This window comes from Trichomycterus rosablanca, chromosome 12 (genome assembly GCF_030014385.1).
Source record: "Trichomycterus rosablanca isolate fTriRos1 chromosome 12, fTriRos1.hap1, whole genome shotgun sequence".
Classification (NCBI taxonomy): domain Eukaryota; kingdom Metazoa; phylum Chordata; class Actinopteri; order Siluriformes; family Trichomycteridae; genus Trichomycterus; species Trichomycterus rosablanca.
In genome coordinates this window covers 23,999,586-24,015,155 of record NC_085999.1, presented here as the reverse complement: position 1 = coordinate 24,015,155, position 15,570 = coordinate 23,999,586, and the positions used below count along the sequence as shown (strand labels likewise).

Below are 15,570 nucleotides of genomic sequence, written 5' to 3'. Positions count from 1 at the left end.
ATTCCCTTTGACTGGCAGCCAAAAAACGCTCAGCATCTGTAAAACCCATTCATGGCTCAGCCAATCGGATCACCTTCTTTATGTAAAACATTATATTTTGTAGAGTACCACAGAAGCAAATCACATTTTGGAAAAGCACATGTCTCATACCTTTCTCTTATGATCATAGCTTGAATCCACTCCGATAATCTTGGCAGCGTTAGCTTTGGGAAATTTCTTCTTCAGGTATGCAGTCACAGTACCAACCGTTAGAGAATCTCCAACATCCACTTTGTTGTACATCTGCAGAAGCATTAAGATGACATTTACATAATAAGTTTACTGTATCTGACATCTCAAACAGCTACTAATGTACGTTCCTGCCTCAAAGCTGAGCTGATGCACCAAACAAACCCTTTTTTATTCTAATGATATTAGAAAAGCCTCAGTGAAATCACATTAGAGTAAACACTACAGGCTACAGACTCAAAAGCGGTAAAACAAGTAAAACAATGAGAAAGTTAGTACTCACGGACACCATGGATAAGAGAGCCTGTGTTACATCATATTCTTCTGTAATGTAGTTTAAAACTCTGAATAAAGCAACGCCCGCATCTTCATATCCATCCACTTTTTCATCGTTATTCACAATCAAGACAAATCCAATCCTAAAAGAAGTTAGGGGATAATTACTCTCACACTGGTGCACAAATTAGCAGCAACTTAAATCAAGTTCCCTGTCAGCATCATTATTGATCCATTTACACAAAGTGTGATTAGTAATAATTGACCTGGACCAACACAGACTAATTTTTCTCTTCAGTTATTTTATTACAGCAAGAAACAGAATGGAAAAAGGTTATATAATGTGTCCCATATGAAGTAATTAGACTAGAAATGTTGTTCCTACTAAAACGCAGTGCAGTGCAGTTTGGGACCAGACCTGAGAGGAATCTTGTGCTTGTAAAAGAGTTCGGCTAGTTTGACCAGTTCGATACTGTCTTCCTGAGCTGGGTCCAGAAACAACACCTGCAAAAATACGGTAAAAACTCATCTTACATCACATCAAGTTTCTGCAACATCAAGTTTTTTTCCAACTCTCTCTTTTTGCACCACAATATAGTTAAAATCAGTGCCTTGTTTTATTCTGCTGCATGCACAACCTCTATGACAGTACAGTATTCCCTTCCTCAGACAGGTATGCATAAGGGTCCAACCAGGTCAAGGTATCATTAAGAGTTAACCCTGGGGTTTTGTTATGATGTGCTATTAATTAATTTATTAGGATTTTAACGTCATGTTTTACATACTTTGGTTACATTCATGACCGGACAGGTAATTACTGGTTACACAAGTTTAACTGTGACCCTCAGGTGTAAAATTAAGAGGGAGAAGAAGAGTTAGTTTGAGAGGGAAAATGCTTCTTTGTGGCAATTTGTGGCATGCAGGACATCTTTATGCTCCCTTGTTGGGAAAATATATTGTTCTTTTAGCCCAACGTAAGTAACTTTTGGATATTTGTAGTTGTTTTAATTGGAAGGAAACAGTGTGTTACCCATGTAGTTATACCTGTTTATGTTTTCTTTTTCAGAAGGGCTTTTTTCTACAGCTGAACTTGGTCTGGATTCAATTCTAGATTTCTGCCAAATTCAAATTTGCTGTTTTTTTTTTTTGTTACTCCGGTGGTCATCCTGGTTTTGTGTGCCCAACAACTTTTAACTGTTTAGGACCTATTCCACAGTCATCAAGTATCCTACAGAGGCTTTCAGACTGGCAGTCAAATGCAAATGGATTACAGGTGAACTGGGTCAACCATCATTGAACTGTCATCAACATCAAATTGAACGGTCAATGGACTTTCTGGAAATTGGTGAGACTGGTTAAGTTTACCTGCTAAAAGCTACTTGCAGAGGGACTCTTTACATCCTTATTATTTTTTTTTTCATTTATCACAGACATGGGTCAATGGTATAAAGTTTGAAACTTGCCTATGATAATATGGTGGTGAACGTCTCATTTTTTTTTGGTATGTCTGTACACAGTGAAGAGAAACAAACATCTAATTTGCAAAGTATTGATAATGGTATTCTTACTATCAGGAAGACATCCCCCCCCCCCTCTTTAAAAATCTGTTAACCTCATTCTTTTTGATAAAGTAGACCAAGTGAGTGTTACATAATGTCAAACACAATGGACAATTTCGTGTCTCCAGTTCACCTCACTTGCATGTCTTTGGACTGTGGGAGGAAACTGGAGCTCCCGAAGGAAACCCAGGCAGACACGGGGAAAAAATGCAAACTCCACACAGAAAGGACCCAGACCACTCCACCAGGGAATCGAACCCAGGACCTTCTTGCTGTTCGGTGACAGTGCTACCCTCCAAGCCACCGTTGTTTCATGATGTACTAATAAACTACACTGCTGTGAACTACTGAAATGTATTTCCAATATTTGAGATAAAACTGCTGATCAACAGAGGGATTAATAATTATTTTAATGATAAACACAATGTTATTTTATAGTTCTATTTATATTTTTTCTTCATATATATATACACAGTATATACAGTATACTGTATATATATATATATATATATATATATATATATATACAGTGTATCACAAAAGTGAGTACACCCCTCACATTTCTGCAGATATTTAAGTATATCTTTTCATGGGACAACACTGACAAAATGACACTTTGACACAATGAAAAGTAGTCTGTGTGCAGCTTATATAACAGTGTAAATTTATTCTTCCCTCAAAATAACTCAATATACAGCCATTAATGTCTAAACTACCGGCAACAAAAGTGAGTACACCCCTTAGTGAAAGTTCCTGAAGTGTCAATATTTTGTGTGGCCACCATTATTTCCCAGAACTGCCTTAACTCTCCTGGGCATGGAGTTTACCAGAGCTTCACAGGTTGCCACTGGAATGCTTTTCCACTCCTCCATGACGACATCACGGAGCTGGCGGATATTCGAGACTTTGCGCTCCTCCACCTTCCGCTTGAGGATGCCCCAAAGATGTTCTATTGGGTTTAGGTCTGGAGACATGCTTGGCCAGTCCATCACCTTTACCCTCAGCCTCTTCAATAAAGCAGTGGTCGTCTTAGAGGTGTGTTTGGGGTCATTATCATGCTGGAACACTGCCCTGCGACCCAGTTTCCGGAGGGAGGGGATCATGCTCTGCTTCAGTATTTCACAGTACATATTGGAGTTCATGTGTCCCTCAATGAAATGTAACTCCCCAACACCTGCTGCACTCATGCAGCCCCAGACCATGGCATTCCCACCACCATGCTTGACTGTAGGTATGACACACTTATCTTTGTACTCCTCACCTGATTGCCGCCACACATGCTTGAGACCATCTGAACCAAACAAATTAATCTTGGTCTCATCAGACCATAGGACATGGTTCCAGTAATCCATGTCCTTTGTTGACATGTCTTCAGCAAACTGTTTGCAGGCTTTCTTGTGTAGAGACTTCAGAAGAGGCTTCCTTCTGGGGTGACAGCCATGCAGACCAATTTGATGTAGTGTGCGGCGTATGGTCTGAGCACTGACAGGCTGACCCCCCACCTTTTCAATCTCTGCAGCAATGCTGACAGCACTCCTGCGCCTATCTTTCAAAGACAGCAGTTGGATGTGACGCTGAGCACGTGCACTCAGCTTCTTTGGACGACCAACGCGAGGTCTGTTCTGAGTGGACCCTGCTCTTTTAAAACGCTGGATGATCTTGGCCACTGTGCTGCAGCTCAGTTTCAGGGTGTTGGCAATCTTCTTGTAGCCTTGGCCATCTTCATGTAGCGCAACAATTCGTCTTTTAAGATCCTCAGAGAGTTCTTTGCCATGAGGTGCCATGTTGGAACTTTCAGTGACCAGTATGAGAGAGTGTGAGAGCTGTACTACTAAATTGAACACACCTGCTCCCTATGCACACCTGAGACCTAGTAACACTAACAAATCACATGACATTTTGGAGGGAAAATGACAAGCAGTGCTCAATTTGGACATTTAGGGGTGTAGTCTCTTAGGGGTGTACTCACTTTTGTTGCCGGTGGTTTAGACATTAATGGCTGTATATTGAGTTATTTTGAGGGAAGAATAAATTTACACTGTTATATAAGCTGCACACAGACTACTTTTCATTGTGTCAAAGTGTCATTTTGTCAGTGTTGTCCCATGAAAAGATATACTTAAATATCTGCAGAAATGTGAGCGGTGTACTCACTTTTGTGATACACTGTATATATATATATATATATATATATAAAGGTTTTCCCATTTTCACCCAATCTGGTTTCTTCTAATCGCTACCTTCCTCCTGCTAACACCCCCCCCCCCCCCCCACCTCCGACCAAAAGGGGCTGTAGACTGACATGTGCTCCCTGACTGTTTCTTTCAGAGAAACAGAGATGGGGTCTCACAGGCCACAGTATCACATACAGAGAGTACATTGGAGAGAGGCGCACTAATGCACACTGCACCACCCTTTATGCAGACAATTCAACTGGTCAGCAGAGGTCATTATTGCAGCAGTAATAAGGAAACTCTTCTCGACCACTGTCTCTACCACTCAACAGACACACAGCCAATCATGTCTAAGAAGACGACCGCCCAGACAACAAAAAATTCTGCAGATCATTATAAGGCAACCTCTTCTTCCCAGCTTTTTCTCTTTCTGCATCTCAATTTAGTTATTTTCAGTGCCTTGTTTTATTCTGCTGCATGCACAACCCCTATGACGGACGAGAAGAGCAAATGCATGCAAAATGCATTTTCTTTTCAGGTATTACCACTTATGCATTCATCTCAACCAAAATCAAGTCTTGCTGTAGCTTTAGCAAGGAGGTACAGCCTTCCGTTCCGCAGACATGTATGCATGAGGAGAGCCCAACCAGGTCGTAGTATTATTAAGAGTTAACCCTGGGGTTTTGTTGTGATGAGCTAGACAATTACACTGCAATTACACACAGATGTGATCTAATGTGATCTAATTTACAAAGACCTTTTTCCAATTTATACATTTTTCCCACTAACACACTCTAGTTGCATCTAATTGCAACCTTGCTCCCACTGAACCCCCCCTTCCCCACCTGACACCAAGGAGGGCTGTAGACTGACACATACTCCCTCCAACACACGCTGCCACTGGCTGCTTCTTTCACCTGCTAGAAATAGGGTCTCACAGGCTGCAGTATTTTTTTCTATTTATTTATGGATTTTCTCCCTTTTTCTCCCAATTTAGCGTAGCCAATTAGTCTTCCACTGCCGGGGTTTGCATTCGAGGAGGGTATATTTGCCTGCTCCACGTTCCTTTCGACGCTTGCGCAAGGGTCTTCAACCGCTTCTTTTTTGCCTCAGTCTGCTAACCAAGGTCCTTACACAGTGTTTGAAGACCCCACCCACTACGTCCGGCCTTTTCCCCACCCAGCAAAATCGGTGGCCAATTTTGTTTGCTGGTGCCCAGCCGATCGGCAGCAGACTCGAGATTCGAACCGGGGTGTTAAGAATGTCAGCGGGTGTGCTAGTGGAATATCCCGCTGCGCCACCTGGGCGTCCAGGCTGCAGTTTTGCAAACAAAGAGTACATTGGAGAGTCACGCTCAGCCATCCGCCATCAAGAACTCCTCCAGGCCACCCAAGAAGGATGGGTTCCTGCTGAGTCTGGTTCCTCTCAAGGTTTCTTGCTGTAATTTTTAAGGGAGTTTTTCCTTGCCACTGTCGCCCTTGGTTTGCTCAGCAGGGATAAAGTTGATGTGAGACACTGTTCATAGTAAGAAGCGTTATATAAATGAGTCTGACTTAACTTGACTGGCACACACAACTTGTGTATAATCTACCTCACCATTATTTACTCAGTACCATGTACTAACCCACACTTGTCTCTAGTCTTTTCTTCCTTTACTTATTTTAAGCATTATCGTATTGTAATGTTGTCTACCTGCACTGTACTGTACTGTCTTGCACTTTTGTTCTATGTTGCACCTTGGACCTGGAGGAACGTTGTTTCGTTTCAATATGTACTTGTATATAGCTGAAATGACAATAAACCTCTCTTGACTCTCTTGACTCTTGAACCATCCCTTATGCAGACACAACTGAACAGCAGAGGTCGTCATTGCAGCAGTAATTAGGTAATCCCTTCTCGACCACTGTCTCTACCACCCAACAGACACACTGCCAATCATGTCTGATTAGATGCCCGGCCAACCAAAGCAGAGCTGAGATTCAAACTCGGAGGAGGTGTAGCAGATTGCATTCAGCTATACAGATCGACCCACAAACATGTCAGATTTAAATAAACGGACTTCTGCATAGGGTAGTTGTAACCTAGCGGTTAAGATACTGGACTAGTAATTAAAAGGTCCCTGGTTCAAGCCCGATAACTGCCAGGTTGCCACTGTTGGGCCCTTAAGCAAAGCCCTTAACCCTCAATTTCTTAGACAATATACTGTCACAGTACTGTAAGTCGCTTTAGATAAAAGCGTCTGCTAAATGCTAAAAACATACAAAAAAAAATACATTTTTACGTACCAAATTAAACAAGTTCCTTCTAATTTGTCGAATAACGCCTGGAAACGTGGCTCTGAGAAGCTCCTGTAGACCCGAGGGCCAGTTTCGGTATGTAGAGTCAGTCTCAATGTCATTAATCCACTGTAATTGAGAAAACAATTAAAGTAAACCCAAACATATTCTACAGTTATAATCTTCATTCTTAACTTCAATGATGTTAGAAATATCATGTTCATTTAGATTCAATATATGGCCGAAAGTATGTGGTCATTAAGATTCAGCATCCTATTTTAAAATGTGCAATAATATGGAGTTGCAGCCACAACAGCCTCCCTTCTTCTATAATGGCTTCTCAGTCTAAGATTTTAGACTGAGGTTTTGGGGATGTGTGCACCATTTAGGCAATACAGTAATTGTGAGGTCAGGCACTGATGGACAGTTGGACATGTAATCCTGGCTCACAACTGATGTTTATATAATCTATAGAATGTTTGATGGGGTCGCAGTCATGGCTCTGTCTTTATAAATCTCACTTCAAGCACATGGGTGTAGTCATGCTGAAACAAAAAAGCCCAAACTGTAATGAACCATACTTCCTTATATAACGGTGAGTTGATAGACCTGTTAGCAACTGGTATGGCTGACAAAGCTAACTAATTTAGAAGAAGTGGTATCCACATACTTTTGGCCATTTCATAAATAAGCAATTCGTTTAAACTACTAGTCTGGGTCCTGAACAGTGTCTGCAACTTCAACAAACTTAAAGGATTTTTCTTCTCACCATTACAGCAGAGTGACGAATGTCCAGAGCAAAGCTGTCCTCCGCAGTGCTTACAGGCAAGCGCAGAAACTTACTCACACTGTTTCCTCTGATGCCCAGGTTATGAAGCCCCTCCAAGAGTTTTGCCTCTTCTCGAATTATGTCCAGTATACTGCAAAGAAAAAAGTGAAGTGGTCTTGTACAGTGGTCTTGTACAAAGGATATACTGGCATGTTTTAACTGATAAGGAATTATTTTATGTTTTGGGTCCAATGTGTCTGTGAGCACAGTGGAGCAAAAAAAATTAATGATTTCATATAATCACATAATTAAAGAATTTTGTTTTTAAATGACGTCTGACAAACACAGCAAGCCAGTTAAGCTACTTAAATACAACCAGCCTTGATTTTGGTAGCTATGAAAAAAATAAATCTCACCATTAGGGTCAAGCAGTCACCTTTAAGTCGTTACAGGAAGACTATGCCACTTTTAAAAATCTAAAAGAGCTGACAAATGAACGTTTGGAAGAAACATGATCTGCTGCTGCTGTTGTTTATAAAATAACCAACTATCCAGCTGGACTTAAAACACACCAGAAAAAAAAGCTGAAAATATGCAGACAAGGTCAAAATGGAAATCATGGAAGAGTAGCAAGGAGACGAGAAAAACCAGTTCACTACAAAACGTAATTGTTATTATGTCTGATAAAAAAAGCATTTCATAGCACAAGCAGTCAAACACATTGTGTGATTAATTATGTAGCTTCATTGTACATGATCAACTGTACTTAAATGACTATTTTTCCTTTGGAAAGGGGTTCTTCTAGTCATTCCCAGTTCCATATGTACACCGATCAGCCATAACAAAAAAACCACCTCCTGTCCATTTTATCAGCTCCACTTACCATATAGAAGCACTTTGTAGTTCTACAATTACTGACTGTAGTCCATCTGTTTCTCGACATACTTTTTTAACCTGCTTTCACCCTGTTCTTCAATGGTCAGGACTTCCACAGGACCACCACAGAGCAGGTATTATTTAGGTGGTGGATCATTCTCCGCACTGCAGTGACAGTGACATGATGGTGGTGTGTTAGTGTGTGTTGTGCTGGTATGGGTGGATCAGACACAGCAGCACTGCTGGAGATTTTAAATACTGTGTCCACTCACTGTCCACTATTAGACACTTTGTAGATGTAAAGTTGGGGGGGGCAGGTCAATGCTCACCCCAGTGCCCCCATAGCACCAGCCCTGATTGTGTTACTCTAGTTTCGTCCTAAGCTGGATTCGAACCTGGGGCGGAAAAATATGCGCGATGTGCTCTGCCAACTGCGCTACTCCGCTCGCCCTGTTACAGGTTCAGAGATAATAAAAAAAAAAAAAAAAAGCCTTTGCTTGCGTTGCGCTTGGGGGGCAGTGAGAAAACCTGGGGGGGGTTGGCCCTGTTCTAGACCTTTATCAGTGCACGCTGCACACGGGGCGCTGTTGGCTGATATATTTTTGGTTGGTGGACTATTCTTAGTCCAGCAGTGACAGTGAGGTGTTTAAAAACTACATCAGCGCTTCTGTGTCTTATCCACTCATACCAGCACAACACACACTAACACACCACCACCATGTCAGTGTTACTGCAGTGCTGAGAATCATCCACCACCCAAATAATACCTACTCTGTAGTGGTCCTGACCATTGAAGAACAGCATTAAGGGGGCTAACAGAACATGTAGAGAAACAAATGGACTACAGTCAGTAATTGTAGAACTACAAAGTGCTTCTAATTGGTAAGTGGAGCTGATAAAATGGACAGTGAGTGTAGAAACAAAGAGGTATAGTATATAATTACATTTCTATTTATTATAATATAATAAAATAATAATATGTCAATTACTATATGTCTTCAGAAAAAAAAATGACAGCCAACAATTAATATAAAAATAGACCACTAAAGGCGGGTCAAACCAAAAAAATTAATCCAAGTCATCATTATTTATTACTAGATTTTTACTATGAGTCACATGACAGGAAAGACAACTGCTCTATGTTAACCTTTAAAGCTTAGTGCTTTATTGTATACACACTTGATCTAAAACTGCAAAAGAACTTAAACGTTATATACAAATATATAGTGCCCCTTCTAAACCCTCACCTGAAGGAGTTGTGAACATCCAGATCAATGTGAATCCCGTTTATAAAGAGACTGGCATCTCCGGGGTGAATTCCCAATTTCTCGCCCAGTTGCTGCAGAACAGAGATCAGTTTAACATCACAATGCTAACAGGGAAAAAATAATAATCTTCAAGGTCATTAAGGTTATAAAATGTGCACAGTGGCACAAGGGTCCTGGGGACCTGGGATTGATTCACACATCCAGTTTTGGTCACTGTCTATGGGGAGGAACTACGGTTTTTTACACCTCTCAAAAATGTACCAGTTGGTGAACTGATTGTACAACCTTAAATCAGAAAAAGTTGGGACAGCATGGAAAATGCAAATAAAATAAAAATGCAATGTTCCTTACATTTACTTTGACTTTAATTTGATTGCAGACAGTTTGAACCCAATATATAGGGAAGCTGTAGCCTAGTGGTTAAGGTACTGGTCCAGTAATCAGAAGGTTGCCGGTTCAAGCCTCACCACTGCCAGGTTATCACTGTTGGGCCCTCTAGCAAGGCCCTTAACCCCCAATTGCTTAGATTGTGTAAAAAAAAAAAAGTGTCTGCTAAATGCTGAAAATGTAAAATATTTCATGTTTAATCTGCTCAACTTCAGTTAATTTATTAACATACATCCATTCCTGCATTTCAGGCCTGCAACACATTACAAAAAAAGTTGGGACGGGGCAATTTAAGGCTAGTAATGAGGTGAAAAAACTAAATAATGATGTGATTCAAAACAGGTGATTGTAATCATGGTTTGGTACAAAGCAGCATCCAGGAAAGGCTGAGTCCTTGATGAGTAAAGATGATCAGATGATCTCCAGTTTGTCAACACGTGTGAGAAAATGATTAAAATGTTTAAAAACAATGTACCTCAAAGAAAGTTTGGAAGGGATTTGCATATGTCTCCCTCTACAGTGCATAATATCATTAAACGATTCAAGGAATCGGGAGGAAACTGAGAGAGAGAGCAAGTTTAAGCTGAATGCTCGTGATCTTCGATCCCTCAGACGGCACTGCATCAAGAACCACCACTCAACAATAGCTGATATAACCACATGGGTGAGGGATTACTTTGGTAAACCTTTGTCAAGCACTACAATACAGAGTTACATGCACAAATGCCACTTAAAACTTTACAGTGCAAAAAAGAAGCCTTATGTTAACCATGTCCAGAAGCGGTGTTGACTTCTCTGGGCTCTGAGGCATCTAGGATGGACTATCACACAGTGGAAACATGTACTGTGGTCAGATGCTTTACTGTACAGGAATGGAGGTATTTTAACAAATGAAATGAAGTTGAGCAGATGAAACATGAAATATATTGAGTTCATCCTGTCTGCAATGAAATAAAAGTAAGGAGCACTGCATTTTTATTTTATTTGCAATTTCCATACTGTCCCAACTTTTTCTGATTTGGGGTTGTATTCATTTAGCCCTGTGTGTGAGTGAATAAGCATGTGTGTAACCAGCATTCAGGCTCTGGGCCCATTGTGGACATGATTAAAATTAGATAATTATTAAAAAACAATAAAAGAATTGAAATCTAGATTATTTTTAAAACCACAAAAAGTGATTTTAAAACCACAAAAAATATGTTTTCCTTAAGAACCAGTTATGAAACGGCACCTTTTGGTTCTCCTCAATTTCTTTTCTCATTTCTTGGTTTACAGCCACTCTCGTCAGTGATCTGTGGGGACAGTAAAACATGCAGAGTCATCATAAGCGCTTTCCAAAATCCCAGGCCAGCCATAAAAGCCCAGTTTTAATCTCCAAAATCTGCACACTTGAAGGTGCTATATCTGCTGACCTGACTCACAGTAAACCTAACTTAGCACTTTTCATACACACACACACCCAAAATCACTATCACACAATATAAACATTCAGGGGCTGCTGCACAAGCCAAGATGGTTTAAATAATCTATTTCTCATGACACCAATTGTATACAATTATTATTATAACCAATTAATGATCTACGGCCTCTAGGGCAGCTGTAGCCCAGTGGGTAAGATACTGGACTACCAATCAGAAGGTTGCCGGTTCAAGTCCCACCTCTTCCAGGTTGCAACTGTTAGGCCCTTGAGGCCCTTAACCCTCAATTGCTTAGATAGTATACTGTGACACTACTGTAAGTCGCTTTGGATAAAAGCGTCTGCTAAATGCCAATGTCAAATGTATGAATGCACATGCCTTTGAAACAATGCTGGGTTGGCAAAGCCCCTTAATCCAAAAAATAAACACAACATACTCACTCACTCACTCACTCACTCACTCACTGTCTTAACCGCTTATCCAGTTAGGGTCGTGGGGCGGTGCTGGAGCCTATCCCAGCTTTTCAATGGGCGCAAGGCACACAGTAACACCCTGGACGGGGCGCCAGTCCATTCTCCTATAGGGCAATTCAGTGTCTCCAGTTAACCTGACTGCATGTTTTTTGGACTGCGGCAGGAAACCCATGCAGACAGAGGAAGAACATGCAAACTCCGCACAGAAAGGACCCAGACCGCCACACCTGGGCACTGAACCCAGGACCTTCTTGCTGTGAGGCGACAGTGCTACCCACCGAGCCACCATGCCGCCCACACGACATACTCATTTGCTAAATGGCGAATTATAGGAGGTTATGATATTATGACACATTAGCTAATGCTGCAGCTCACGGTGCACGGTGGCTTAGTGGGTAGCACTGTCGCCTCACAGCAAGAAGGTCCTGGGTTCGAACCCCAGGTGGGGCGGTCCGGGTCCTTTCTGTGTGGAGTTTGCATGTTCTCCCCGTGTCTGCGTGGGTTTCCTCCGGGTGCTCCGGTTTCCTCCCACAGTCCAAAGACATGCAAGTGAGGTGAATTGAAGTTACTAAATTGTCCAAGACTGTGCTTGATATAAACTTGTGAACTGATGAACCTTGTGTAATGAGTAACTACCGTTCCTGTCATGAATGTAACCAAAGTGTAAAAACATGACGCTAAGACCCTAATAAACAAACAAACAAACCTTGTAAACAGTGAAGTGCACCTTTAAAAGCACCATTTTTTATTTTTTTAGAATCTTACTATGGTAAAGTACTGAATCATTTTTAATATTTGCTGAAACATTCAAAAAGCAGCGAGTTACTCTTTACTTAAGATCCCTCAATAAATCTACAAATGGGCTTGCAACAGGACCAGTTGGACCTGGTTGCAGAATCTTGCTTCATCTGCCATCCCAGTTATGGCTAGCAAAGGGGGCAAGGAGGTGCAGAGGTTGATCTTAGTTTGAGTTTGTCTTAAACTGAAAATCACCTGTTTTTGTCTCATTAAGCATTGATTTGCTCCATATGGAAGGTTTCCTATTATGGTTTTCTTCTCAGTGTTGCCAACTCCACTGTGGGCAAACTTGCTGTTCTCTGAAACTGTGACACCTGGGTTTGCCGGGTCAGGTTTTCCACTGGCTATTAATAACCTGACCTGGAAAAGCAAATTGCCCCAGAGGTGGGGTGATGTCCCGTTTCTGGAGCGGACCTTACATATTGACTGCCACCGTTGATGGGGATGGGGTGCCGTCTTTGGCTGGCTCTGGGTTTCCTCTCTTTCCTCTATTCCTAAAGATTGGTTTTCCCAAACAACCAACCACTTTTTATTTCTGCTTGATCCTATTTTCCTATATACACCGATCAGGCATAACATTAAAACCACCTCCTTGTTTCTACACTCACTGTCCATTTTATCAGCTCCACTTACCATATAGAAGCACTTTGTGGTTCTACAGTTACTGACTGTAGTCCATCTGTTTCTCTACAAACTTTTTTTTACTTTGCTTTCCCCCTGTTCTTCAATGGTCAGGACCCCCACAGGACCACCACAGAGCAGGTATTATTTAGATGGTGGATCATTCTCAGCACTGCAGTGACACTGACATGGTGGTGGTGTGTTAGTGTGTGTTGTGCTGGTATGAGTGGATCAGACACAGCAGAACTGCTGGAGTTATTAAACACCTCACTGTCACTGCTGGACTGAGAATAGTCCACCAACCAAAAATATCCAGCCAACAGCACCCTGTGGGCAGCGTCCTGTGACCACTGATAAAGGTCTAGTAGATGACCAACTCAAACAGCAGCAATAGATGAGCGATCGTCTCTGACTTTACATCTACAAGGTGGACCAACTAGGTAGGATTTTCTAATAGAGTGGACAGTGAGTGGACACGGTATTTAAAAACTCCAGCAGTGCTGCTGTGTCTGATCCACTCATACCAGCACAACACACACTAACACACAACCACCATTTCATTGTAGCTGCAGTGCTGAGGATAATCCATTACCTAAATAATAACTACAAAGTGCTTCTATATGGTAAGTGGACTGTGGCTGATCAGTGTACATTGTTGAGGGCTGCAGATGTTTTCATTTGTTACTTTGTTCACTTATTTCACTTATTTTTTTGTGGCTTTTTAGTTACAGTTTTGGTCTACCTTAGTTAAGCATCCTGCACTGTAGGATTGTAAATGAGTTTTTTTTTTTTATCTATGCAGGTAGCCAGGTGACCAACTCTGTTACAGTGTTTCATTACATACACATTTCATAATAATCTTACATATATTTGTTTCTTCTAATAATTACTAAGCTGTTAAAACAAGATCTTTCACATTTATCTAGTCTTACATAAATAAAACTCTTTTTTACCTTGCTTTGCTAGGGAAGTTTTGACTGAGGTCCTGCATCAGTTTCAGGGAATCAAACTTTGGCACAGACATGATCCGGCTTGCTGCCTGGAAACTCAAATCTGTTGATAGATTTCAGATTTTAAATCAAATCAGTTCATTATTTCTCCAAATATTAGGTAATACTAACATTCTGTTAAAAATAACTGACAACCACAGTTCCAAAAAAGTTATAACAGAAGGTAAAATGCAAATAAAACCAGAAGTCAACCAAACAAGTCTTTGGGTGTTTAATGGAAAACAGTACAAACAGTACATACTTAATGTTTATAGATAATAGACAAGACAATATAAACTAATTCCTAATTTAAAGCCTTCAACACAATCTAAGCAAATTAAAAAAGGGGCAACGTTAGATAGGGGAGTTTGTGGAACGATGCCAAGGCGCCTTTAGAAGGATGGTTGTGTCACAGCATCAAAGCTTATCAAAGGTTTATAGGAACAAATATAAAAATATATATTGTATGTTATATACAACCCCAAATCAGAACAAGTTAGGACAGTATGGAAAATGCTAATGAAATAAAAATGCAGTGTTCCTTACATTTACTTTGATTTTTATTTGATTGCAGATAGTTTGCATAATTCTCCCTCTACAGTGCATAATATCATTAAACGATTCAAGGAATCGGGAGGAATTTCAGTGCGTAAAGGCCAAAGGCGCAAGCTTGACCTGAGCGCCTGTGATCTTCAATCTCAGACGGCACTGCATCAAGAACCGCCACTCAACAATAGCTGATATAACCACATGGGTGAGGGATTACTTTCACTAAACCTTTGTCAAGCACTACAATACAGAGTTACATGCACAAATGCCACTTAAAACTTTACTGTGCAAAAAAGAAGCCTTATGTTAATCATGTCCAGAAGCGGCCTCAACTTCTCTTGGTTTGGAGACATCTAGGATGGACCATCACACAGTGGAAACGTGTATTGTGGTCAGATGAATCAGCATTCCAGGTCTTTTTTGGAAAAAAATGGACGCTGTGTGCTTCGGACCAAAGACGAAAAGGACCATCCAGACTGTTATCAGCCAAGTCCAAAAGCCAGGGTCTGTCATGGTAAGGGGCTGTATCAGTGCCCTTGGCAAAGGTCATTTACACTTCTGTGATGGCAGCATTAATGTAGAAAAAATACATTGAGATCTTAGAGCAACATATGCTGCTTTCAAGACGTCATCTTTTCCAGGGACATCCAAGCATTTTTCAAAACCACATGCTGCACACATTACAAAGGCATGGCTGTGGAAGAAGAGGGTACGGGTACTGGACTGGCCTGTCTGCAGTCCTGACCTGTCCCCAGTAGAGAATGTGTGGAGAATTTTGAAACAAAAAATGTGTCAACGACGACCCCGTACTGTTGCACATCTTAAGACGTGTTTGCAGGAAGAATGGGACAAAATAAAAGCTGAAACAATAAATCACTTGGTATCCTCGGTGTCAAAACGTCATTTAAG

General features: G+C 41.0%; 1 protein-coding gene across 1 annotated transcript in view; it reads right to left on the bottom strand.

The window, feature by feature from the left end:
* Window positions 1–15,570, bottom strand: part of uggt2 (UDP-glucose glycoprotein glucosyltransferase 2) — a 76,430-nt gene that overhangs the window by 46,858 nt on the left and 14,002 nt on the right. Inside the window, exons 10-17 of the mRNA XM_063005440.1 lie at window positions 14,077–14,176; window positions 11,045–11,105; window positions 9,406–9,497; window positions 7,283–7,433; window positions 6,523–6,642; window positions 923–1,008; window positions 512–647; window positions 151–282 (exon numbers count right to left, since the gene is read on the bottom strand). Of these exons, the coding sequence (XP_062861510.1) occupies window positions 151–282; window positions 512–647; window positions 923–1,008; window positions 6,523–6,642; window positions 7,283–7,433; window positions 9,406–9,497; window positions 11,045–11,105; window positions 14,077–14,176 (878 nt within the window). The remainder of the gene's footprint in view (window positions 1–150; window positions 283–511; window positions 648–922; window positions 1,009–6,522; window positions 6,643–7,282; window positions 7,434–9,405; window positions 9,498–11,044; window positions 11,106–14,076; window positions 14,177–15,570) is intronic.